At 42.5% G+C, this 25,628-nt stretch overlaps 2 protein-coding genes across 3 annotated transcripts in view; one reads left to right on the plus strand and one right to left on the minus strand.

Annotated features, from left to right (window-relative positions):
• On the minus strand, positions 1 to 22,483 carry WDR4 (WDR4 tRNA N7-guanosine methyltransferase non-catalytic subunit; the record flags this gene model as incomplete). Its single annotated transcript, XM_083840598.1, has 11 exons — positions 1 to 1,108; positions 3,103 to 3,172; positions 4,048 to 4,231; positions 5,627 to 5,691; positions 11,600 to 11,698; positions 13,034 to 13,094; positions 15,577 to 15,689; positions 16,470 to 16,626; positions 18,781 to 18,927; positions 21,380 to 21,442; positions 22,344 to 22,483. The coding sequence occupies 11 exons, from the start codon at positions 22,481 to 22,483 to the stop codon at positions 930 to 932; spliced, it is 1,278 nt and encodes a 425-aa protein (XP_083696724.1). The 3' UTR covers positions 1 to 929.
• NDUFV3 (NADH:ubiquinone oxidoreductase subunit V3) overlaps positions 22,460 to 25,628 on the plus strand; it is an 8,164-nt gene continuing 4,995 nt past the window's right edge. The window contains exons 1-2 of one of the 2 annotated variants that reach the window (XM_083840582.1): positions 22,460 to 22,598; positions 22,723 to 22,816. In XM_083840582.1, the coding sequence (XP_083696708.1) occupies positions 22,752 to 22,816 (65 nt within the window). In that variant the 5' untranslated portion in view covers positions 22,460 to 22,598; positions 22,723 to 22,751. The remainder of the gene's footprint in view (positions 22,599 to 22,722; positions 22,817 to 25,628) is intronic. The other variant, XM_083840581.1, reaches the window with a different exon arrangement.

Consider the following 25,628-nt stretch of genomic DNA (forward strand, 5'->3'; position numbering starts at 1 on the left):
TAATTCTGAATACTTTTAATGAATTGTACAGATTTCAACATCTGGTTTTACAGTCTCAGCTGAAATATATCATATTCCATACAGACATGATACACGTTCATCTAACAGATGGCATCTTCTGCCTGCCGAAGGAGCAACAAGTGACCCCACAAGGCTCCTGCTGGTTAACTTTTCAAAAAGATGTGTTTCTTGGCTAATTGCAGCGTTCAAAGAAGCAGAATGCACTCCAAAGTATTGCTCATAGGCCTCCCAAATAAGTTTCACAGAGGCACTAGGATCATATTGCAACACAAGGATCTTCCAATAGTACAAAGTTAACTGTCACTTTTTTTTTTTTTTTTTTTTTTAACTTTCCAGTGTATAAAATCTGTTTTTGCACTCCTTCCTGTATAAAGAAGCATTGGATTAGAAGCTAGGCAGAAGCTTTACCAGGTAAAATGAAGATAAGGGGTAAAAACAGAGATAGTTAAGCCTCAGCTAAAACCTTTCATATACAACAAGAATTTTGCAGTATTCCCTTCTCCATAGCCAGTTATACTATGTTAGTTACGTTAACTATCAGACCTTAAAAAAAAAGTTTTTTAAAAAGTCAATTTTAATCAGTGCACTTCCACCTGAAAATGCAAGCCTGAACACAGTAGGCAAAAAGAAAATCCCGTTTCAAGGAAAATAACCATCTCCAATATTCACATAGCATGCATTAGAGATATCTAAGACTGAACTGCTGACATTTTTATGCTGTTAGAAGCTTACACATATAAAATATCTGCTGCAAGCAGGATATTGTCATATCAGGCTTCCGGAAAACCTGAATCTGAATGTAAGTTTAAACCAATCTTCTATAAATCACTTTACATTAAAAAAAAAAGTCTACAGCCAGATGAGTTCTTTTCGTCAAGACAGAAGTTACAAGCTAACAACAGGTGGTGTTATAGCGATGGCTCTTCTATTTTGATCTTTTTTGTTTGTCCATTAGAACCATGTTGCAGATCCTGCCTTTTCTTTTTCTGCTGCTGCAACCTTTCCTCTTTCTTCTGTAGGTAGACGGCCGTGTTATCAAAGGAAGCTTTGTAGAGACTGCTGTAGTGGCTCTCTGCACCAACAAATCCTGCAAGTGGGCAAAACAGGAACACAAGACAAGTGTTAATTTCCTTAATGGTCTCAGCAATTATTTCCTGTGCTGGAATTCTAGACAGTGGTATTTCAACTTATTTACTGTGGTCCTATCCACTGTACTAAACATCAGCATTTACACTACGTAAGCCCTGTCTGACTTGGTAAGAATCCATCCTGAATTCACATTGCCAAGCGCAACTAAGCTGAAAAATGCCTACAGAGGCAGGCACATGACTGTCAAGCAAAGAAGGCACACAATTCTCTTGGACACTTCAAGAACTTCGAGGCTCCTGTTTTTAAAACTACTGCTGTAGCAACTTATTGTTAAGACATCCTGTTGGCATTCTTCCCCCACGCTTAAACACTGCAAAGGGCCTAAATTACTATGCAACTGTCCTTAGCTGACTTCTTTCCTAGAGCACTAACTTAAAATAAGCCTGAAGCAGTAGACTTCAAACGGTGCTGTCCTACAGTGCATACATACGCACTTTTTAAGCATTCACCCCTCATGATTTTGCTATAGTTTTGTGAATCCAGCATAACATTCTTCGCAGCATCACCAGGACCGTAAGCTTATAGGATTAAACAGGCAACTATTATCCCCCCCCAAAAAAAAGAAAAAAAAATCACACTGTTTTTTTGTAGATAATACCGCAAGAGATTAGCTGACTAGGTCCATATTTCTAAAACTTGTTAGAGTATCTATCTGGCAAAACTAGCTACCTCTAGTTCCCCTTTCTGTTCTTACCTTTCCTCACTTCCAAAAAATCTTGTTTATGAGCATGGAAACCCAGTATTTACTATGGCTTCGTCCTGAAGCAAGCGTGCTACTCCACAGTAACGCACATACAGCACACCTTTGAGTCTTGGTACACAAACATACCGACTCTCCCTCACGGGTACTTGGCAAAGTGCATGGTTTTACTTTCAAGGGTCTTGCACTCACACAGTAACCAATTGACTGGCCTTTGGCCCTGGGACGAATGGCACAGTCATTTTGGATACCCATTCAAATGGATATACTCTTGACTTGATCAATCTGCACTAAATCTTGCTCTACCTTTTTCTGGGATCGGTTCCAACACAGCGTCAAATTGTTCAACATCTGCTTCCAGACCGACCTAGTTGTCTTAAAGCCTACACAGATAGCAATCAGATGAAACTGGTCTGTAGAAAGTGAAAAGAAGGCTACAGAGATATTAAGAAGACTGGGTTTAAGCAATATAATGATCACCTCTTTTAAGAGAACTACCTTCTCAAGCACTAATTACGCACTGGAGTAAGTGGTTATCATGTGAGCCTCCCCTTACTAATTAACAATAATAGATCCTGTCATTTGAGCAGTCCTCCTCTCCCAGCTGCAGCAGGCTATTGTGTATCACAGTAATTTGCTACACTGCCAAATTATGCTGGGAACCTCTCTCCCTGTCTGCTCGTACTACTTCTCCGTTGCTCATTTTCACTCAGCCCTTGTACTTTTAATAATCTGCCTGGCTCTAACTATCAAGTCTGCAACACCTACGTGCAAACACTCTCCCTTCCAGAAGGGTACTTGACTTCCTTTTAGATTTCAAAGGCCAAGCACAACCAACTTAATGGCAGCTATTATCTCACTATCTCAACCGTACTTCTAATAAAGTTTCATGCTCAGGCAAGAGACAAGAAAACAAACAACAGTTTTCAATATCACAGCAGTCAGACAGACTGCTGCAGCTCTGTAACAGGGTGTTTATGTACAACCATATGCTAAGGTGTCTATGTAGAACAGTTTTAATGCTATAAATACCTACACCATTTTTTTGAGAACAGTAACCTGAACACCCTTTAATACCAACACTAATTCCCACACCAGATGGAGGGATGGAGCTGAGGAAGGAAAACTGAAAGATTATGCAACTTCAAGAGAACTGACTTCAACTCTGATCTTGCTCCAAACACTTTAGACCTAAAATTGCAGTTCTTACACCTTCAGGCCAGATTTCTCACCTTCAAACACTGTCCAGTTGTCACGCAGATATTTTGACATCCTCTGTAATCCTTCATCATCAGTTACAGGCTGGGAAAAGAAGGAACATTGCATGATATTCTGTGCATAATGAACAAGGAACTTGCAGTATCACAGCCAACTGAAAAATGCCACAGATGAGCACAGCGAAAGGACAGCGAGTTGAAACCCCCCAGAATCTTAGGTTCCTTTTTTTTTTCAGGACCCCTACAGAAACTTGTCCTGAGTTCACCTGTTCTTCCTGGGGACCCTGTATAGCTTGAAAGAAAGAAAATGGACTCTCACTTACTAATTTGTGAGGATAAGGAATACCAGAAGGAACACATTAGTGTCAAAGAACTTACCTAGAAGTGTAATTTAAACCCACCTTACAACACACAACTAGCTGGGGACTTTAAAAATTAACAAGGAAGCTTCCAGTCATTTAACAGGCTATTACAGAGAACTTGTTAGCACACCCCTCAACTTCGACTGCCTGTTCTATGGGAAAAAATAAAAAATAAAAATCCCAGGATGCCTCAAACCCGAAAATATCTCTCAGAGGCAGGCACTGAGAGGGCTGTGCAGAAAGCGTTACTGAGCAAACCACAAGGGGATTTTCTTGTTTTGTGTTTCTAATCAAGTGTAGCACACAGAGAGCACAGGCAATGGTTTAAAGTACTGAATGCAATGGCTGACAAGCACTCTGCTTCATCCTGCTATGCTAGATGTTAGCTTTACCAGAGAGGAGGCTGATAACAAGCTCTCAATGGCTTTGCATTATACAGAGGTGAGAGAAGTAAAAGGAGAGGTATCTAAGACTTCTACTCAGTCTGAAATAGAGAAATGTGTCATTCAGTTTTCATGGAACACAGTTCACTCTGTTTTTGTTACGAGGTCAAGACTAAACAAAACATCCATGGTGTTAGGGTAACAAAAGTAGCTACCTTCCACTGTCCATCACACGGTCTGTACAACTGAAGAGGGGCTTCGCTGTCTTCCTGCAAAATCCAGATATCTCCTGCTTCCTCAAATGCAATGTCCCAGCCTTTATGTTTCAAAGAGATTTGCTGTCTGTAAACTAGCTGCTGGGCAACGGCATCAAGCTGAAAGATGTAGACTGTGGGAACACTTTTGAGGGGAAAAAATTTAATTACCATTATTAGCAAATCCACCTACTGCCATCACTTGTACAGCAAACTACAAACACCCACTCTAATTCCAAACCGAGCCAAAGCAAAGTCATTAGAAATTGCAAAAAATACCATAACACTACAAATGCAGTTTGCTTACGTGGTCGGAGGCAGAAGCTGTAGATACCTAACATGTCAAATGGATTTTCAAATGTCATATCAAAGAAAAAGCAGTCAATACTGCCTCTTCTTTAGAAAAAAAAAAGGTAGTAAAGGGAATTTAATCAGGATTTATATGGGGAGTGTTTCATCACAGCACAACCGGCCTACAGGGCTTCACTTGAAGGAGCATGTAACTGAGCACCAGTATACAATAAAACAGGAGAGGAATTACCCACCATGGAAAGGAGGAGGGAATGAGCGGGTCAGGACACCTTGAAGTGGCTGAAAAGTGGGATTCTAGCACCGCACTGGCAAGGTATCCATCTCCATCTCTCCTGACAGCACCCTCTCCTCTAACAGCCACAGCCTCTTTGTACAGAGCTTCCTAATCTCCCTTGGGTAAGTCTACAGTGTGCCAGGCAGGACACCTCTGCTCCCTCATGGGTGGCTTACAAGGTCTACAAGACAACACTGTTTAGAAATGCTGGGCTGTGGAGCTGGAAATAAAAACCTGACAGAGCACGGCATGGCCCCTGGGGGGAACTAGGACAGGCATAGCCCATAGCTGACAAGGCTTCCACTTCCAGAACTGGTGTGGATGCCCACGCAGGGAGCCGCCCAGCCCGGCAGTGCACGTGATGGGGAGAAGCTGAGGCTTCTCACCCTGGCACAGACCGAATTCACTGAGGGGACAGATGATTTCACTGTATGGGCAGCTTTGGCAATCTCCCTCTGTCCTGTTGGCAAGCTTTTGTCAGTGACAGCAGTTTTCTCGGCAGGCTTAAGGTGCTGTGGAAAGAGAGGGAAAGGCTTTTTGTCCATCCCTGCGAGGTATTCCCCTGCCAGTGGGACTGCAGCGTTCCTCAGTGCTTGGCCCTCTGGCTCCTGAGTGCTTTCCTCATACAAACACACACATTTGAACATCCTGAGTGCCAGGCAGGGCTCTCACATCCTCACCTCGTGTTCCCTCCTGTGAGGGCAGGGCATCACAAGTTCTGCAAAACTTAACTATGCCAAGTAACCTTCATACTCACCTCTGCATTCAAGCAGAGGACAAGCACAAAAAGGACTCTCGGGTTTCCTGTGAGGCCACAGGCATGCCTCTAACACTCAGAGATTAACAGTACCACACACTTCAGTCTGGGGAAGTGTGAGTGTATCCAGCAGGGAAAGCTGTTCCCTCCTTTACAGGAGCTGTGATGACTTTAGCCAGTATTCCCTTCGTTCTTACCAGTCACACAGAACAGCAACATAACCTCCTTGGCAGCAGTAGGCTATTCTTGTCACAGTGTATTTCTAATAGGAAGAGAAAAAGAAACATCCTTATAAATTAAGACTGTTTTAAAGGCAGAGAATTCACTTTCAATTTCATGTCTTACCCTTGAAAATTTAGCACGTATCTTAACTTACAGCAAGTTAAGCAACGTAATTACATTTAAACTGCAGTCAAGTATATTTGTGTACCAGTGTTTGCTGTTTAATGAAGCTTTCCACATTCACAGCCATCGTAACAGAGACCAAATGTAAAGGTTTTATTGAGCTACTCTCAACAGACAAACCAAGAAAGAAGACAATGAAGGAAAGTATGTCACCCTTAAAAATTCTCCCCTGCAACGTTAAAGGAAAAATAAAAAATAAATAAGGGCATTAAGTTTGCTTAGCCAGGCTATCACACTAGCAGCTTGGAGATTATAAACACACTACATTTGTTAAAAAAGAAGATAGTGATGCATTGCCAAAATCCTTGCTGGGTTGCCCCTGTTCTCAACCTGCATCTGGGTGAAGCCATACTGCCCAACATGAAACATGTTCTGAAGAACAAGGCCTCTGGCCACTTTCCTCATTAAAAGAAAAACACCCACAAAAAAAAAAAAAAAAAACCCACACCCACGCCCTAATTCAGAAGATAAATAGTTTTATCTGGAAGAGAACCAGGGCAGTATCTCTGCTGGATAAACCGTACCACTTGAAATATCTAACAACTGATTTGGGGCTCCTTGAGTGGGAACTAAGAACTCGAGATGAGCACAGAATCTGCGAGAAGATGCCCTAGGGTGCTTTTTTGAAAGTATCTACCATATAACGTGAAAGATGAGACTGCAAAGGCAAAAAGGCTGGTTCTCAAGTATGTTTTTACACTGTAATAACACTAGCATTTCTGATTAATAAAACCTTCTTACTGGAGTAGTAGTGAGTTATTCTCCCTAGGGCAGGGAAAATGCATCGTCTTGTCCTCCAGACCCCTTTTCCCTCCCACACAGCCTTCACCTCTTTCCCTAACGTGACACTGGTCACTAGACCGAACCTCTAGTTTACCAGCTTAAGCTGAATTTTACCCTTTGAGCTGCCAGCTGATGTATGGGAATCCTCAGGGGACTTACTTCGGAGTTTTGCAATCAATCCAGGAAAGCCAAACAAGCTCTAGAGCCTCCAAACATCCAACTCGGCAAATTTAACACAGGAAGCTAATTCTTTTGTCAACAGTCCATGACACAGCTACTCAAAGATGAACCAACAGCAGGAAAGAAAGTTAATTACTGGCATAATTATAGCTGAAAACCAGAGTTACATGGAGCATCTCCAGCACAGAAGAGAAAAAAAATCCATCATGTGGCGCAATCTTTAGGGGGAGGTAGGGGAAAGCAAGAACAGCAGCATGCACACCGCCAGCAGCACATACTTCTCACTCACATACTCGACCATTTGTTTGGACAGAAGAGGACCACTTTCTAAAAGCCATTATCAAAAGGATGGTGCGTTTCAAAGCTCTGGTAAACAGATGGGACTAATTTCTTGCCCCACTGCAGAAATACAAAGTTGTTATTCCGTATTTAGCAGTGAGACCCAGGACCCCCTGTATAACAGATATAAAAAATGCTTGCAGTTCCAAACAGCGAGTAGGACGAGGATGAGTGGGCTGAACCAGAAAGGTTCACTGTAGCTAACACGTCTAAATGTAGTTACTGCAGCATGGAGCCACTTACACCATAGTTTTAAGTGGAACTGACAACTCCTCTGTAAACCACCAGTGGGTTTTCTAGACATTTAAGGAAATAAGCCAAGATATTAAAATATATATATATATATTTATTTATTTCTGCTAACAATGCTTCTCTCTGCCTGTCTCAGGACAACTCACACAGTAAGCGCAGTGATAGGAAGTGCCCACCTACACAGTTCAGGCTTCGTCAGAGAGCAGAGAGACAAAAGGTTTTGTGAATGTGAAGTATGCAGAAGCTCTCCCCACCCCTCACTGGGGGAGGGAGGAGGAGACTTTGATTTGAACCAAATGTTACTCACAGCTGGACAAAGACACATCTTAGTAAGCTCTTTCCTTTCCATGCTTCTTTAATGGTAAGTTAACAATCAGTGAATTGAATGCGAGGCCCAGAATAGTATCTTGTTCAAGGACAAGCCTATGAAATCAGTTAACTTAAACAAAAGCTCCAAGAACAGCCTGTGATAAACAGATGTTCAGTTGATACTCTCTTAACTTATTCAGCATTTCTGTGCCAGTGTTATCAGCCCACCAACACCTTAAAATTATCTTTTGATGCCTGTGAGAAGAGGTAACCCTATGAAAACGTAATGTACTGGAGCACTGGGGTGGAGTTGTGCAATTCACGTTCTGGACTTTAAACAAGCTTTTGCTCTCAAGAGGATCAAATGAGGTGAAAGCTCTGAACCAGGGTAATATTTATACAGTACAATGGAATGAGAGAATTACTCCCATTGTAGAGGGAAAATGAACTGGGAGTCTGCAACCTATCAGCTGAAACCAACGCTGCACTGCTCAAGAACCCATCTCCATTCCCAAAACACACACATATTCATCACCTGCCAACCAAAATAAGCCCACGTCTGCACTCATATGGCCCACCATTACTGTTGATTCCATTATCATTATGCTTCGTATTGTGTTTCAAGCTTCGGTGCATTCATAGTGGGTATCGATGGTAAAAAAAAAAAAAAAAAAAAAAGAGATGTGATGTGAAGGAAAGGAGAAAACAATTACACCCCCACCTAATCTTCAGTTGCCAGTCATTAGCAGACGGCATGACAGCTACAACCTAAAAAGTGCTGACTTAAGAGTCTGTTACCTTAAATTCAGACTATAAATTGCACACTAGGTTGTGATGATGATCCTTGCCCTTTGATACAGCTGGATGCACAGTAGGGCTAAATACCACTGCTGGACATCAATTTCTCTGGCATTTCTAGCACTACAATGCCAGCAAAACACAAGCTTCCTTTCTCCTTTGGTCTGGCTGGCCACCAAGACAGAAACAATCTCTACGAAAAATTACTATTTGGACAATCTTTCCAGGAAGCCACCCTGCCGATTATTAGATATTTCATATGGTGCATTAAATAACGATCACCACGCAGGCTTAAAAGAGTATAGTTGGTCTGACAGAAGTACATATTGAAAAGTGCAGCAACACAGCATGGAGGTGGCAACCCACAGCATGAAGGCTGAGATGTCATTTATCTATCTGTAATCACCGGGAGACTGCCTCTTGCACATACATACCAACTGGGTCAAGCCAACTGAGTCTCCTGCACCCATAACTAGATTTGCACCACCTTTACAGGGAGACAGATTTTAGAATGCCTGTAAGAACTGGTAGCAAGCAGAATTACGCAGATTCAAGGAACAGGTCAGCCCAAGGCTTCCAAGACCACAATTAGAAGACACACAATGCATGCAATGGGCAGAAGAACTGTAAAACACTGCAGAAATACAGTTGATTAACTGATGTGTTATATTTACTAACCCACAGTTTGTGTGTATTCTCTTTCGGTCACTGTTTACTCACATTGGGATCAAAGCAGCTAAACAGATGTCTCAAACAAAAAAAGGGCATCCCAACTTTCTACTAAGAGACTCCATCAGCATATGAAGAGCTTCCTATAGAAGGAGGTATAGATAAGGCAAATATTACTGAATTATGTTCAGAAGCCTTCAAAAAAACTAGAGTTGGAGCTTCTTTCCTTTTAAATCCACTCTTGCAAGCAGTAACAAGTTCTTTCCTGTAACATTTGTTAGTTTGTATTACATTTGGATAAACTTATTTGTAAGCAATGTAGTTAGGGTTCAGTGTAAGATCAGAGGTGGCACTAAGGGGCATGGTTTAGTGATGGGACTTGGTAGGTCAGGTCGACAGTTGGACTTGACCATCTTGAAGGTCTTTTCAAATCTTAAATGCTTCAGTGATCCTAAGCACTGTTAATTTACATGCAAGCTATCTTACTAAGTGCTAGGCCAGTCTAAGCATCTGGTCACATTAAAAATAATAATGACTCCTTTCCTCACAGCACGTCGCTTACTAGTCCTCTATGATCCAATAAAGCTGTAAGGCAAAGTATTAAAAAAAAAATCTTACCCTGAAAATAAATGCCTTACAACATTACTGCGGGCATAGATTCAATGGCTACCAAATAATGCACTCGCATTAGCTACTTTGACCACAAATGTTAGAACATTTTGGCTTTGAAACTCTGAGACACTTCCAGAAGGCTACGCATGACAAAGTAATTTTATAGACCTCAATCTTAATTCTCCCCTACTACCTCAAATCCTCCTGCACCCAGACTACGCAAGGATAGCAGCTAGCTGGTCTTGTGACCTAATTTATTGCACCCAATTTTTGCTAGTGAAAAAAAAAAATGGCAGTAGCTACTTCAAAAAAAAAAAAAAATCTATTTCAAACACTACACTCAAGTTGAAATGAGCCAAACACCCCATGCATATGGGCAGAAGTTGCTTTTAAGTATGTTTTTCAAGTTCAAGAGCAGGTTAAATTGTCCGTATAGGTATTATCACGAACTCCTGCTGAAAGGGACTCAAGAGCAAAAAACATGTGTTCCAGTATCTAAGCTTTGCGTGCTGTGATGCAAGTGGCTGCCCTCAGGGCTTATGTACAAATAGAAATGAAAGTTGCATGTTATTATTCCAACACAAAAACAACCCTGCTGATGTCTTTTGCTCAGAAAAAAAAACCTTGAGTTGTTAGGTCTGTCGCTAGGAATGTGGTTCTTCCATGCGTCATGCTCCCAGTTCAGTAACTGGGAATCCCACTAACAAGATCAGGCCAGACCTATGCAAACAGCAAAGAACCTCTGAGAAATCCCTACTGATTCCTGTCTGCACAGCACAACAGACTTCAACTAACCAAAACAACAGCAAAATGCTAGGGAAGAAAGACGCAACTGTTCAATGACATTTCAGCCTGGATATGAATTCTGCAGCGTTTTGGCCTCGACAGCCATACGTGGTGACAGGCTCCCCATTCACCTAACAACAAGGAGACAACCCTGGTCTTCAAAGACAAAGATTGTTAGAGATTCACATTTAAAACAAACAAATAACAAAACACCCAGAAGGATGGATGGTAAGACAAACAACCCTTAAATAACTCCACAGATTAGTACCTGGCTTAATATAATGTACGTGTGAGGGACAAGAACAAGTGCATTTCACCGCCAATTTGTCATGCTGTTTCACGTGACAAGAGGTAACAGAACTCGAGATCAAGCACTGCTGGAACCTCTGCTCACATCGGATGTGCGCCACATCAGCAGCCCGAGCAGGCGGCAGTACAAGCATTGCTCCTGGGGTATTCAGTTTTCACCTGTGACTCATACATTTTTGTTTTGGACACTGTCCAGCTTCAGAACAATCCAAAACAACAATCCTAGCAGCTTGATCCCCCCAGACAGTAACATTGCAGGTAACTGATTACAAACATTACAAAGCTTCTTTTTGCTCAGAGAGAATGTAAAATGTTGCTCAAGTTGCAATTTAAACATTTTAAAAACGGGTTAATTTTTTAGATTTTTCCAGTGTTACAGGATATTTTCTGGCTAAGAGATTAAGGAATTTGTGTTTTCTGAAAAATTATTAAGTGAAGGTTTGTTTTGGTTTGCAGAACTTCTATTTTGCAAGAATTATCAACAGCTGCTTTTAGTCACTGTTTAGCATTTTTAGAAACGCATGCAAGACAAGAATGAATGTCAGGGACTTTCTTCCTTCCCCCAAATCCCAGGCTATTATAACAGTTTCTAGGTCTTACGTAACTTCCAAACCCACTGACAGAAAGGAGGCACTCCTAAGAAAACGCGACAAACGCTTTTGGGAGTCCCAAGGATCCAGAGAACAGCAAAAGCACTAACACACACACAGCTTATCACACAGCCGTACCTGGTCTGTCTTGGTTGCATCAGGCCCACAGACACTGCTTAGATGACAGCAGTAGACTTCTTCCCCGCTTTTATAGTGCCAAAGTCTCAGAGTGCCATCCTGGGCAGATTGAAGCGAACACAAGTTGATTACCAGCAGTTCCTCAGGCAAAGAGTGGCCACTTGTGGCCTACAGCTAAACCCTATTTCCCTGAAGAGCTTCTCACAGGAGTTGCTAAATAGTCACTTAGTTAAGACCTCAAGCTGCAGATAAAGCATTTTAATTAACATAATTTTCCCCCTCAATTCTAAATTATTCAATCGTGCTAACTTTAATTTTCCCTTTGAAGTGGAAATTGTGTAGCTGCAAGAGTACATTTCAAGTCTGTCTCCTATAGCACAAATAGCACAGCAATATAGTGATCAACATCTTAGCAGCAATTCTTTCTGGTTGCCCTTCTCCACCCCTACTCTTGTTATCACCCAAATTCTCATTTGATTTAGTAACCTCCTGGAGAGGAGCTAAACACCTCTCTTCAGTGACTGTTTTTTCCAGAGAACTTGCTAAGAATAAAATAAAGACACAGCAATAACAGTACAGTTGCTTAGAGAACGATGAGAGGAACAAGAGACAAGAGCTGTAGTGATGCAAGAGCAGTGGCCAAAACCAAACGCTAAGAATTACTACAATCTTCACAGAAAACATTGCTCTCTTCCTACGCAGTTTTGTTAGTCTGGGATACAAAGAAGTTTCCCTTCTTTTAGATCAACTCCATCTACTCACTACAGGTTGCTCAAACCTCTACAGGTCTGGCATGACAGCAGGATCCCATCAATTTAAGAAAGGGATTGACGGGGGTGAAAACACTCACTTCTTCAGTTGTCATTCAAGCATTGTGTAGTACTGCACTGCAATCTCTACACCACATGCACTAGACATACGATGAGGACATACTTCAGAACAAGTCTCACAGGGGAAAGCAAGTGGGAGAGTGAAGAGGGAACAGTTTTCTCATCTCAAAACCTCTAAAAAAAAAAGCTTGGATTCTAAGGCCATTAATTCTTAAGACGCTCATTATCATGGCAGGCTGGCATAATATTCATTTGCCTCAAAGTTGTTTAAACAGTCCAATGATTAGAACTTGTCTGTGCTCCAAAGCAAGAGTTAATGATGAAGAAATAGCGAGGACTTGGCAATTTCTCCATCCTGAAGATCCTAATAAGAAGCTAGCTTCACTATAAACATTGTAAATGGCTTTTATGCTCTAGCAATAGAATGACTAAACACTGAAAAGAAAGCTAAGAAAGGAAAGGAGGGGGAGAGAAGGCAAGCTGGAAGCCATGAGAAATTATACTGAGTGTCCCCAGGGGACTTGGGGGAAAACACATGCAGACAATGGTTTTAAAGTCTAAACTTCCAAGAAAAATATTTTTTGGAAGAAATTGCAATACGTACCCCAGAAGCAGACAACAGCAGATCAGGATAGTTGGGTACTACTAATATTCTGCTTACAAACCTAAAGGGAAAGAAGTCAAATGATGAGCTCTCTTGCATGACACTCTGGGGTCTTTAAACACATACAATGAGAAAAAATACTGATTTTAAAAAGAATCTTCTAATAAAAGACAGGTTCTGCATATGAGACATTTAAGAGAAGGAAAAAGTATGTCTACAGTACCTAGTACAGCATATACACTATACAAACTACTGATCCACTTAACAAAAGAATTATTTTCCCCACCTGCACTCGGAGCATTCTACTGACTCCTTCCCAAATGAAAACGTTAGTATTTAGACAAAGAAAATGCTAAGGCAGACAGATTTACTCGGATAGCATGGTTCCCCTTCCTCAATTCATGATGTAGATTAAAACCACAAATCAACAGATGCTTTTAAAACACTTCAACGGTGATGACTCAGCTTTCAGCTACCACCTCTCTCCCATCACAGTTGGAGAATAATCAAAAACAATGTTTTACAAAATTTTTAAAACAAGCATTTGGCAATTTACCACCAGTGTCTACATTCAGACAGAAAGCTTGTTTTTCAGAAGTATGTAATATTGCTGCGTCTACATTCACTTGTCTGTGTTGAGTAACAAGGACCTCAACTTCTGGAGCTTATTATTATCTTAGAGCTCAGCAACATAAAATGCAGTGCCCTGAGCAAAACAGTACCCGAGTGGGACTGTCTTGCTTTTGAAAAAAGGCGTAACTTTAAGGCCATTAAAAAACTGAAAGAGAAAAAAAACACACAAGAAGAGATTTGGTCACCGTAATGACAAACTTCCATGACAAAGCAGCAATAGCAGTGCATGGAGGCATAACGGATCCAACAAGAATCGCCACGCACCCCACCAAACTAAGAAAATCCAGAACTGTGAAACAAGGCTGGAGCGACAGATGATTTATGTCATCCTTTTTTTATTCATTCCCTTTTTAAAGATTGATTTTTTGAATGTATATCAAGCAATTTACGCCAAGTGCCTTTCCACTGTGGGGCCACTGATGAACTCCCTGCATGGACACGACAGTCCCAGTATAAAAACGTCCTTCTGGGTATCAAGTCCTATTCATTATAAAGTACAACTGTGTATGTAGTAGGTGGAAAGATCAGACATGGCTGCGTAAATATGCGATAGAAACCTACCTGATCAAAGACTACTTAGACCTTTAACATGAGCAGTCTGTTGCTTTTATACTATGCCAGGTCTGCCCAGGTCAGACTACCAAATGATGTTATTAAAATCAGACTGGTACCCCAAGTTAGTCTGCGTCCAAAGTGCTCTACTAAAACACCTTGCTGGGTAAGTTAAGACAGGTTGTTACCCGTATCTCAAGTTCCCCAGTCACACTGTCTAACTCTTGTTCCTGGTATAGCAAGTTGACCACACCATGTTGCATCATCTAATGGAAGAACATGCCTGGAAGGGTGCTGTTATCCCCAGGTAAGTCAGCAGCCAGACAAGGAGAATTAAATGTGTTCTGTGCCCTATGCAGGGCCATGTCTTCTTTGCTTCCCCGTTGCTGTGGACTTCAAAATTTAGCAGTGGACAAGACAAAAATACTGCACGACCCCTCAACAACAAAAGAAACTTCAAAAGCCCACAAAACTATATAGAGAAGGAAGGCAAACTCAAGAGACTTTGAAAATAGCGCAACTGACAAACATTTTAAGAAGTAAAATGTAGAGGGCCTTTTTAAGTCTATTTGCCATCTTCTTCATGGGAGAGCTACTGAGAAGAAAAGGGAAAGCACAGTCCCTCCTGTAGGCTAGTAATGACATACCAGCTAGCGGACACCCCCTATCGGTCTCCTAGCAGGTCAGAGCGCACCCGAATCATGTCAGTGTAGGTAGCAGGTTGCCTTGCCACCTTCCCCTTTTCTAAACCAAACTAAACCGCTGTAACTAAAAGGACCTTCACTTCAGGAGGAAGAAGAAAGGAAGGGAAGGGAAAGAGCATCCTTTCTGATTTTTTTTTCTTTTGTACAGAGGCAACTCCGTATTTTATTAGACACCACGGCAACATGAAGTTTTACAGTAATATCCCCTATGATATCTTCTATATATCCTTCTATATGTAGAAATGTTCTTGCCCACAGCAACAAACAGAACAGTCTCAAGAAAAACACCACGTTCCTTTTCTCAGCTGCTAGAAAGACTAGAAAACTACGTTAAAAAGCGTGATTCCTGGAATTTATTTTATGGAACCATTTTATAGCCCCTAGCTCACTGTAGTCTGATGTCCAGACAGGAAGAGTGCTGTTGTTATTTGCTTGGATTTCTTCACTCCAACTCTGATCTCTGCACTCTGCATCAAGTTGCCATTAGATTAGTGGCTGTTCAAATCACAAAGCTTCTCACTTCTTATGACTAAGACCGCCTTGAGCTAACAACCCTCAAGCTCTGGAGTCTTTGTAACGCAGACCTGATGTTTGATATGATTTGGGCACTTAATCTATTGAGGCACACTGACAAACTGCACACAGTGAACTTACTCTTTGTGTCCCAAGCAGTAGGATACAATGTTATAAGGAGCTTTAGTCAAACTCACTCTGATCTTCTCATCTCTATCCGCAGTTAAGATATAGCGGTCGTCAGGGCTCAGTGCCTGTTGGTAAAAGGAGAGTTTTAGTACTCAGCAGTTCAACGTTTGTTTAAACACACTTTTTCCTAACCAGAAGAGAGAAGCAGTAGATTATCTGTTTTTCTTGACTCTGAATTGCAGGTGCAAGCGTTAAGCCATACATTTCCACCTACAACAGAAGCATAAAACTTGATGACATCAAGAGAGCATAAGTCTAATGACAGCAACTTTCTTGCTCGCTAAGACAAGCAGCACAGACTAGTGAGTCCCGTGAAAGCCTCTGAGCTCCAGCACTACAGCAGAAGTCCCACTGGATCTTCAAAAGTTAGGAAGTTATCACATTGAAGAGCTAGACTGACATGACGGTCTGGGTGAATTGCCATATGCACTCCATCTCCAAGTGTTCTGTGGCTGTAACACCAAGAATTTTTGAACAGTCACACTCCCAGAATAGACAACCCATATGCTTGCTTCCTTTCCAAAAATTAGCATCCAGACACAAACTCATCAAGAAGAAATCCAAACCATGTATGTCATTTATACCTAAAGGAAGTAGAAACTCTTGAAGAAGAAAAAAAAAACAAAAACAAACAAACAAACAAAAACCACACCACCACCCAAAGTTGGGACAAAGCAGCAATGAAAGAACTTGAATGCAAGTTTTAGCCCTGAAGTGGTCAGGTAGCTGGACTTGACTTTTTTTTTTTTTTTTTTTTTTTTAAGTCCCTTCCAACTGAACTATTCTACTCTAACTGGGAATGCAATGCAGGTTTGTACAGCAACTACATGGAGGTACACGCTTACCACATCCAGTAGCATAGACAAGTGCCCCAGTTCAAGTTTGCCTTCTGCTTGTGGCTCTGTTATTGAGTAAGAATAGACATCACCAGATTTGTCTGCAACCAGAATTTTATCCTCAGCAGCTGTAATAACGAGGGACGTGCATCTCCGATTCACAGACCTGAAAGAAAAATGGCACGGTTTGAACAGTTCTGCATGGGAACTTCAGCAGGTTTGGATTCAGACCCAGCTAAACAGATTGAGACAGACTAGACAAAAACCTATCAGATGCCACATCCTTAAAACAGCAGCAATGAGAATAATGTTACAGTAAGGTATGCAGAGGCAAACAGCACTTTTGAGACTTCTTCGATCAATGAACTATACAACAGAAAACAGTTGAAAGGTGGGAGAAAAAAGGTGAAGCATTAAAGCTGCTTGTTTGCATTTTGCTTGCTACTTCCTCAGTGAAGCATTTGACTAGGCAGCCTGCCAGTGCTTTAAAGAAAGCCTGGTAGACTTTCTTGTGTTCTCTCTAACAAAAATATAACCTAAGCACGTGGAAAAGAGAAAGCCAGGTAGGAGGTCTCCTAGTACAACTATTTTGCAGCAACACAGGTAAAAACTGCAGCGAGGCTCCAGCTGCCACTTTGTACTATAAAACAAAGTCCTCTGGGAGCTTTACAGACTCTGCCTCCTCACATGCAATCACACAGTCGGAGAGATAGTCTCAGGGTGTCTTCTCCCTGAACTGGAACTTTGACTTTCCCACATCATCATCCAGCATTTTATTGTTCCAGTAGTAGTGTAGCAGGCAATGTTTTTCTAACAGCTTTTCAGATAAATTTAAGGACCACACAGGTCAGAAAACAAGTTTTGTAATAGGTTTAATCACAATTACTCTCAAGAAAGTTTCTGCAAATTAACAGCTGTTGTTATTACTATTATTATTTCATTTTCAAAACACCTCTTTTCCAAACCTCTCCATGTCCTGAAAGCATTGATATATGACTGCCAATTATGGGGATCATAGAGAATGGCCATTTCTATTCACCTACTCTGAAATTTAGTGACCTCTGGAGGCAAAAGAACAACAAACTGCACTTCAGGTAGACAGATATAAATTCCAATATTTTTAGTGACTGTGTAAAGAAGTACCATAATAATGGGAAAACGTATAGGACACGAATGCCTGCTAACACACTGCAGGCTCAAGCAGCACAGTGTCAAAATAGGATACCTTGCTAACAAGAAGTCTAATTCCGAGTTTAGCTGTACTGCCTTTGACCTTACAGACAGATCCAAAAGTTCCCCTTGTCTGAAACAAGCTTATTAGGAGAGCTAGCACTGCATGAAACCTTTAATACAGCTTGCCATAAAATTACCACAAGTTACATAGGTCAGTTTTGGCATTCTTTTTTTTTCCCCACAAAGAGACCCGTTTTCCTGTATTCCCAGTTTCCTAACAGGAGGTAGCAACGTTCCCAAAAAATCCATCTGTGATTCTAGTTGACTCTCTAGCAGAAAATAAAAATGTCAAACAATTATCCAATGGCATCTTACAGGCAGGAATAACAGGGCAAGGCAGCAGGGAAGAGAATGCACAGTGAACAGAACTTGTCATTTCTGGTTTTGCCAGCGATTACTCACTACAACACTGGTTAAACCACCGAAGGTCTGTCATGTACCCTACACACACAACCAACCTGAGTAAGACCCCATTTTATATTGCAACCAGGGCCTTGCCTTCATCAAGATCACCAGAAGCAGAGACCTCACATGCTGACTTACCTTCTCAGGAACTCCTTCATGTCATGGTCCTTCTTTTTTTTTTTTTTTTTTTTTTAAACAGAGGATCATTACAAGCAGCAATGAAAAACTTGTAACTGGAGGACCTCTGGTGGACAGCCACAGAGTTTTCTCAAGAGAACTACACTTACAGAAGGAAAAGTTTGCAGTAGCTCTAAAAATATGCTTCTGAGTTCACAAACTCCCTAAAATGTCTTCTGCTCCAAATCAACAGAACCAGACAGTGCATTCACTGAACTGCTCAGTATCACTCTTAAAGACTCAACCACAGCATTCACTAGGAGCGAGTAAAGTTTCAATTCTTAAAGATGCAAATGCTGTCTTCTGGAATAAACAACAGATTACCCTTTTCCCGGCCAACAATATAAACTCCCAAGATCATTAAACATGCTTAAATACAAAGGGTGGGGGGGAAGGAAGCTTATCAATAGCAAATTCGTGCACCCCAAGTACTGCTATTTCATAGTTCTAATTTAATTAGCCATAGCCCCATTATGAAGAGACAAGCAACATTCTGCTTCCTTACCTGATGCTAATACATTCCCAGGAAGGCTTAGTATGAAACAGAATCAAACGTTTGTTGTCATCCGTCAAGACAAAATAATCTCCTGATGAAGAGAAGGCAAAAGCTAGGATGTCATCGCTTCCTTTATCTGTTGGTTGTCCATCCTGTCTAATAGAGAGAAGGGGAGAAAACGAGTTCACAACCTGAAACACAGTTACTGAAATCCTTCAGAAAAGGTTTTTCTTACACCACCAGCAAGAAGGAATATGAAGAGCAAAGTACAATGCTAAAAGTTGTATTTGAGCTTAAAATGTTAAGCCAACTTGAACATTAATGCAAAGGTATAGGGATTGTGTTCGCACCTTAGAGGCCAGCAGTAAGGTTTTTTGTCTGTTTTTTGTTTAGTTTTTTTAAAAAAAAAGCTGTGCTTCACAGAATCTTAGAATGGCTTGGGTTGGAAAGAACCTTAAAGATACCCAGTTCCAACCCCCTGCCATGAGCAGGGATGATACCCACTAGATCAGTTTGACCAAGCCCCATCCAACCTGGCCCTGAACACCTCCAGGGATGCGTTCCACCTCCACTTCTGTTCCAATGCCAACAGATACATGACAGCCTAATTTACAACTTACTGAAGCTAATAGGAAGAAAAAACAACTTTTGGAAGCCATAACTAAGATTTTTACAAGATGACTCACAGAGGCACAACTTCACACAAATAACACAAAAGAGATCTCCAGAGACAATCTAATCCAACCCTCTACTGCCATTAGGTCAAATTAGAGCAGGTTGCTCAGGTCCCATGCAGTCAAATCTCAACCATCTCTAAGAAAGGAGACTCTACAACCTCTCTGTATCGTGTTAACACATTTAAGTACTCCCGTGTTGAAAAAGCTTTCCTCATAGGTCTCATCCTGACCTTCTGCGCAGATACAACAACCTTATCTGTCTTCTTTATATCCTCTGCTCCACTGCTATAGACAGCAACAAACTTTCCCCTTAGCATTTTCTTCTCCAGGTTGAACAAGACCCGTTCTCTCAGCCTGTCCTCACACACCACATGCTTCAGGCCCCAACTATCTTGGTGGCCCGCTGCTGGACTAGCTCCAGCTCATCCATGCCTTACTTATTCCCCAGGGCCCAACACTGGACATGACAGAGACAAGAAGAATGATTTCCAGTGGCCTTACAAGGTGCACTGCTCCTAAAACAGCCTGGTGTGCAGTTGGCTCCCTTTGTTGCCGTAGCATGCTGACAACTTATGTCCAACTTGGCGACCATCAGAACCCACAAATCCCCTTCTGCAAAAGTGCTTTCTACCCAGTCAACCCTTATCTTGCTCCCCTGCCTGGGGTTAGTCCAGCCCAGGTACACAATTTTGCATTTGCCTTTGCTAAACCTTATGAGGTTCCTGACAGCCTGTTTCCCAAGGTGCTGAGATCCCTCATAAGAAGAGCCCTCCCTTAAGCATATCCGTTGCTCCTTCCAGGTTTGGTATCACTACTGAACACCACACAATATGAGCACCAGCTGAAAACAATTAGCTAGTGTTTTAAACAGTACAGCCTCCCTATACAGTTTTATAATGTAAATAAAAGCTGCTACAAGTATGATAAACCATTCTTCTAAACTAAAGAGGATGGAATGTAAGCATCCAGGACTACATTTATACCTACATTCTTTCAAAGATGTCTCCACTTTGCAATACAGGACAGCGCATGGACCTGACAGCAACAGTGACTACACTTGGAACCAGTATCACCATGTGAGGACTTGCCCTCTGCTCATACTAATTAGTACAGACAAGACACAGCACTTTGCTGAATCCAAATTAAGACAGAAATCCTGCTTTCCAGATTGCTTATCTCTGGACAGTGCACAGTCCACCACACCAGGTTCCATCAACCCATGAAAATTCCTCAGAACACAGAATTCAAGCAAAGTGGATGTTTACAGACAGTAACTTTTTAATAGTTCCAGCGCTCTTGAAATATTTAATGGCTTTTTGTAATTGGGACGCAAGTTTTATGTTTCTTTCTTCTCCATGGTGGGAAAGAAAAAGGCTACGAAGAAGGAAACTGTTTCAAGTCCTAAGCCTACATCATTCTCTGCTTTAAAAAGTGTTAGGGTTCACCCCACCAGATCTTGATACAAGTTTAGCAAAAAACAAGAAAACTGCCTAGGGGACTAACAATGTCCAGGGGTTGGATTTAAACTAAGAAAAAGACCTCTTCATTTTTTGAAACCTTATGACCTAGAGAACAGACTTGAAGGAAGATTGTGTGCTGTTTTTGTTTCTTTTTTTCCTGCCTTAGATGGTCTAACAAAAGATGCAGCATTGTAAGCATTGTCTTGACTAACAAAAGTCACACAAAATCATTGACTACACTACTGGTGTTTCTCTAAAACAAAAATGAACATGTATACAGTCTCCCCTCTTGAATTAAACCACAAATATGTGTATCTATGTACATCCATCAGGGATAGCAAAGACCACCCGGCCATCACTTGTTCAAGGAGTCATCCCACGGCTTTGTTTTATTATCTTCACTGCGACATAACCTCAGGAATAGATGCACCATCTAGGAAAACACCGGATCATTTACACTTATTTTCTCACCGTTTGTTTTCTAGGGCCTTCTTTTCCACATTGGTGCAATCATACACGAAGAGATTATCATCCCTGCAAATAAAAAAACCAAGAGACTAAAATCACTGGAACTTAAACAAACCTGAGTTTAACCATTAAGAGTGTCAACTGTTCTGGAACCTTTTAGTATTTTATAGTTATATGCCCAACTGACCCCTACCTCAAGGAACTAACTCCATCAAATGTGCTTCCCAAGTGCTAAAAGAGCGGAGGAAGTTTAAAACTTTGCATTGTACACACACACAAGAAGAAACTATCACCTTTTGGCAAAGTAACCCTTTTCTTTCAGAATAAGTTGCGCATACTTTGTGAGGTCATACGTATTTGCCGCTAGCATTTATCCAGATGTCTATGTACAGGGGACACACATCTGATGGCTGCCTGATCATGCCAAAAACAAACAAACAAACAATTTTAAGGGATAAAAGCTTAAAGATGTTATTTCCGTCGTTGAGAATGAATACATGAAACATCTAAAAGGGTGCAGGAATCCTTACAGGAACTGACCAGCAGGCACAAGCAAACACAGAGAGCCTCCTGCACACTTCTACCTTCTCACCCCAGCTGCCAGTTGAATAGCCCCAGAACGAAGGCCCTCGCACCCAGGAGAACATTCAGTACGACATCATAGAGTAGCTCAGGTTGGAAAGAACCTTAAGGACCACCTGGATCCGATCCCCTGCCACGGGCAGGGACACCTCCCACCAGACCAGGCTGCCCAAGGCCCCATCCAGCCTGGCCTTGAGCACCTCCAGGGATGGGGCACCCGCAGCTTCTCTGGGCAGCCTGTCCCAGCGCCTCACCTCCCTCACAGAGAAGAATTTCCTCCTAATATCTAACCCACGCCTACCCTCTTAGTTTGCACCCGTGGCTCCCCGTGCTCCCCACGCACACCACCCCACGCGAGCACCCCACCACCGCTGCGGGCACCGACCCGTGCTCCCGGTACCGCGCCGCCAGCAGCCGGCTGCCCCCCGCGGCGGCCATCAGCGGCCCGCGGAGCGCCACGGCCGGGCCGGGCCCGGTGCCGGCTCCCCGCCTTCCCCCGCCGCCATCTCGGCCGCCGCCCGCCATGGCCGCCAGGTGCGGGCGGGCGCGGGGCGATGACGCCCAGCCGGGCGGGCAGAGGGCGCACCGCAAGATGGCGGCTCCCTCGCTGCTGCGCTGCGGACGGGCGGCCGCCCGCCAGGTGAGTGCCGGGGAGGCGGTGGCGGAGCCCCCGGGGCCGGCCCGTTTTTCCCCGTCCCCTTCCTAACCCCCCGGGGCTCTCCGCCGGCCCCGGGGTGAGCGCTGTGTTGGCCGCTGTTTTGCAGGCGCTGCGGCTGGACCCCCCGACGACCCGATGGGCGCCCTCCTCGGCGGCGCTGTGCACCCGGCCGGCGGGCTCCGGGACGCCGGCGGACACCAGTAAGACACCACCCGCGGCCCCAGACCCTCGTCCCGGCCTTAAAACCGCAAGGCAGCCCTCCGCCGGGCCCCTGCGGGCCGAGGGGCTCTGCCTGCCCGCTGGGGCTTGCACGGTTAGCTGCCTCTGGGGCTGTCCCCGCTGGAAGTGCAAGGACCTTGGGTTATAGATAAATAACCCTAAATAGGCAGCAAGAGCTTAGGAACTCTCGCAGCCCTTCCTGGTTACCGTCCCCTTAACATGTTAGCTGTTGTCATGCTTGACCAGGCTTGAAGAGTTATTGTTATGTTTGTCCTAACATAGACAAGCTTTGCAAGGTGCCAGAAGCTTGATGGAAATGAGTGTAGCAGCATACTTCTTTTTCTTTTTTTAAATTGAGGTGTGGTTTTGAACTTCAGACGTTCCCCTTTGCCTTTTGAAGTGCTTGGATTATGTGGTTCAAAAGGCAGTGCACTTTGCTGGAAGAGAGAAAAACTCCCAAGGCATGAGTATCTGCTCCAGGTTGCAGAAAAGTACCCTGATCCAGTTGTGTTCAATTTAATTCCAATGCTTCTTACCCCGTAGGTTTGCAGGCCAGGTAAGACATAGACCTGGCTTTGGATGCCAAAGTGCGTTCAGTGTTCAGGAGTATTTGAACCACTTCTGTCCAGACCAAAGCCAACATACAAATACAGATTTCGAAGAAAGGATAACATGTGCAAAATGCTGTTTGGAAGTACGTAGAGGCTAATCGGTTCAATGAGTAGGATTTTCATCCCAAACTAGAGATCTAGGTGCTTTAACAGCACAATTTCAAGGAACCGTATGTGGGAATAATCAGACTTGTTGACAGCTATTGAAAAGCTGACTGAAAGAGTAGCTGAATGCAGACTTCTGGCTTTTAATGTTTGCCTCTTAAATACCAAGGCAAATAAAAGCTTGGATTGAGAAAGCCTTTTCTGCATAGATTGATATAGGCCTGTCTGAATAACAAATTGTTTCTTACTGTAACTTATTTTATGCATTACTTTAAGCGTATTTGCTCTGTAGTTATAACAGCAGTTTCTAAATTCATTGTCCTGCAGCTCTCTGATTTCAGAAGGTGCCAGGAGACCTATTATTCTACCTCTTTCAGCCAGCTGCTTTCCCTGCAAATGATTATGTTTAGTCAAGATGTATAGGATGCAGCTGCCTCTTTCAGGTTCTATCTGGAGCAAGCTATACACATTTTCTTTGCTTAGAGAAAATGGTCACGTTTCCTAATGAAGTCAGTGATGGGGAGTTGACCTGTAAGTTCTGGATGCCCCCTTTCTGAGTGTGAATGTGTTTTAAACATGTTCCATTAACGATACTAACGATACAACCCTGTTCCAAGTTTCATCTGGGGATAATGTTCTCATTTTGTGTGCGTTCTTCTGACAGAGTCAGTTTAGCAATAGCCACATACAAATCAGGTAATACAAAGTTTGAAATACCCTAATTAAAGTGTCAGTACTGATTGTATTGCACTTGATGCTTGTGAGTGGAAATGTCTTTTCAACATTTCTAAACATTACTGTTTAAACTATTTTTGCAGCAGTACTTCCTCTTAATGTTCAGTTCGAATGCTGTCTGCCTCCTTGATTTCTTAGGATGTCATAGTATTAACACTTCTTCTTCAGCTTTTGCGCAGGTTTTGCTTGTCTGTCTTCCCTTTGGGCATTCTTGTGTTCTTCCTGTGCAGTTCTTCAAAGAACTTTTCAGCCTGGAGTGACGCTTTCTGAAGTATTAATTTATACAGGCTTCTGTGTTTGGCTGCATCAGTCTGCAGGCAGGCAGGCTTCCACCAAAGGCAACTGCCCATCCTCCTGCTCCCCTCAGCCCCCCTCCCCACCCTGCACCTTTAGTCTGGCAGAGAGAAGTATGTGTCTGAAAATTCTTCAAAAGTATTACCTGTACAGTAATACTATAAAACTATTTTTTTTGCTCTTGTATTTGAATTTATGTTAAGAGTTCTGTATTTCTTTGTTAAATACTTTGCTTCTAATTCCACATATCTGTCTCTTCTGTGATGTTTTCAGTTCGACATTGCTAAAGACTTGCTTCTATTCAGTGCTACTTACGGTATCGCCTTAGGTCATACAAGGTATTACTGTAAAATGCTAGTAAGGGGGAAAACTGCATCTAACTTATGGTCCTGCAAAGTAGGTCTGGACTTCCAAACTGCAGATATATCTGCACAATAGACTGGAAATCTGCTGAATTACACTGCAGGTTGGAAATGGTGCAACTCCTTATGGAATCAGCTTTGCTGCAGCAAATTTCCGTGGTGGTGTGGCTTCTTAATATACTCCCAGACCTTTTGGTCCTCCTGTTTTTTCTAACAACAACAGTACATGTTGTTGATCAGCCTCTCAAGGACATCACTGGCATGGACTTCCAAGAGGTATTTGATACTCTGTGTGAGGGCCTGAAAGTTGTTGCTCCTCTTCAACTGTTTGCTCCTTGTCTGGAGAACTCAGCTTAATGAAGGTGTCTGTGAGGGAGAAGAAATAAAGACAGGCTACCGTGAAGCACCAGGAAGTCTTCTAACACTTCTTTAGGAAGAGGTCTCAAACTAAAAATAAGAAGTGGAGATAGTGAGGACTGGAGGAGATGGACTCTTGGGGAAACTGAGTTAAACTGTGTTAGATGCAATTCAGTTGGTAGGTCACATGGACCCATCAGCAAGTAATACTTCCATGTATGGCCTCACGTATCTCTTACTCTGGTACTAGTCCCTTGGGAGTCATCCCTCCCTACTGCTTAAAAGATAACTATTGCAAAAGGCTGGCTATTGCTGTGTCTGTTTACTGT

The sequence above is a fragment of the Anser anser genome (assembly GCF_964211835.1).
Source record: "Anser anser genome assembly, chromosome: 1".
NCBI classification, from domain to species: domain Eukaryota; kingdom Metazoa; phylum Chordata; class Aves; order Anseriformes; family Anatidae; genus Anser; species Anser anser.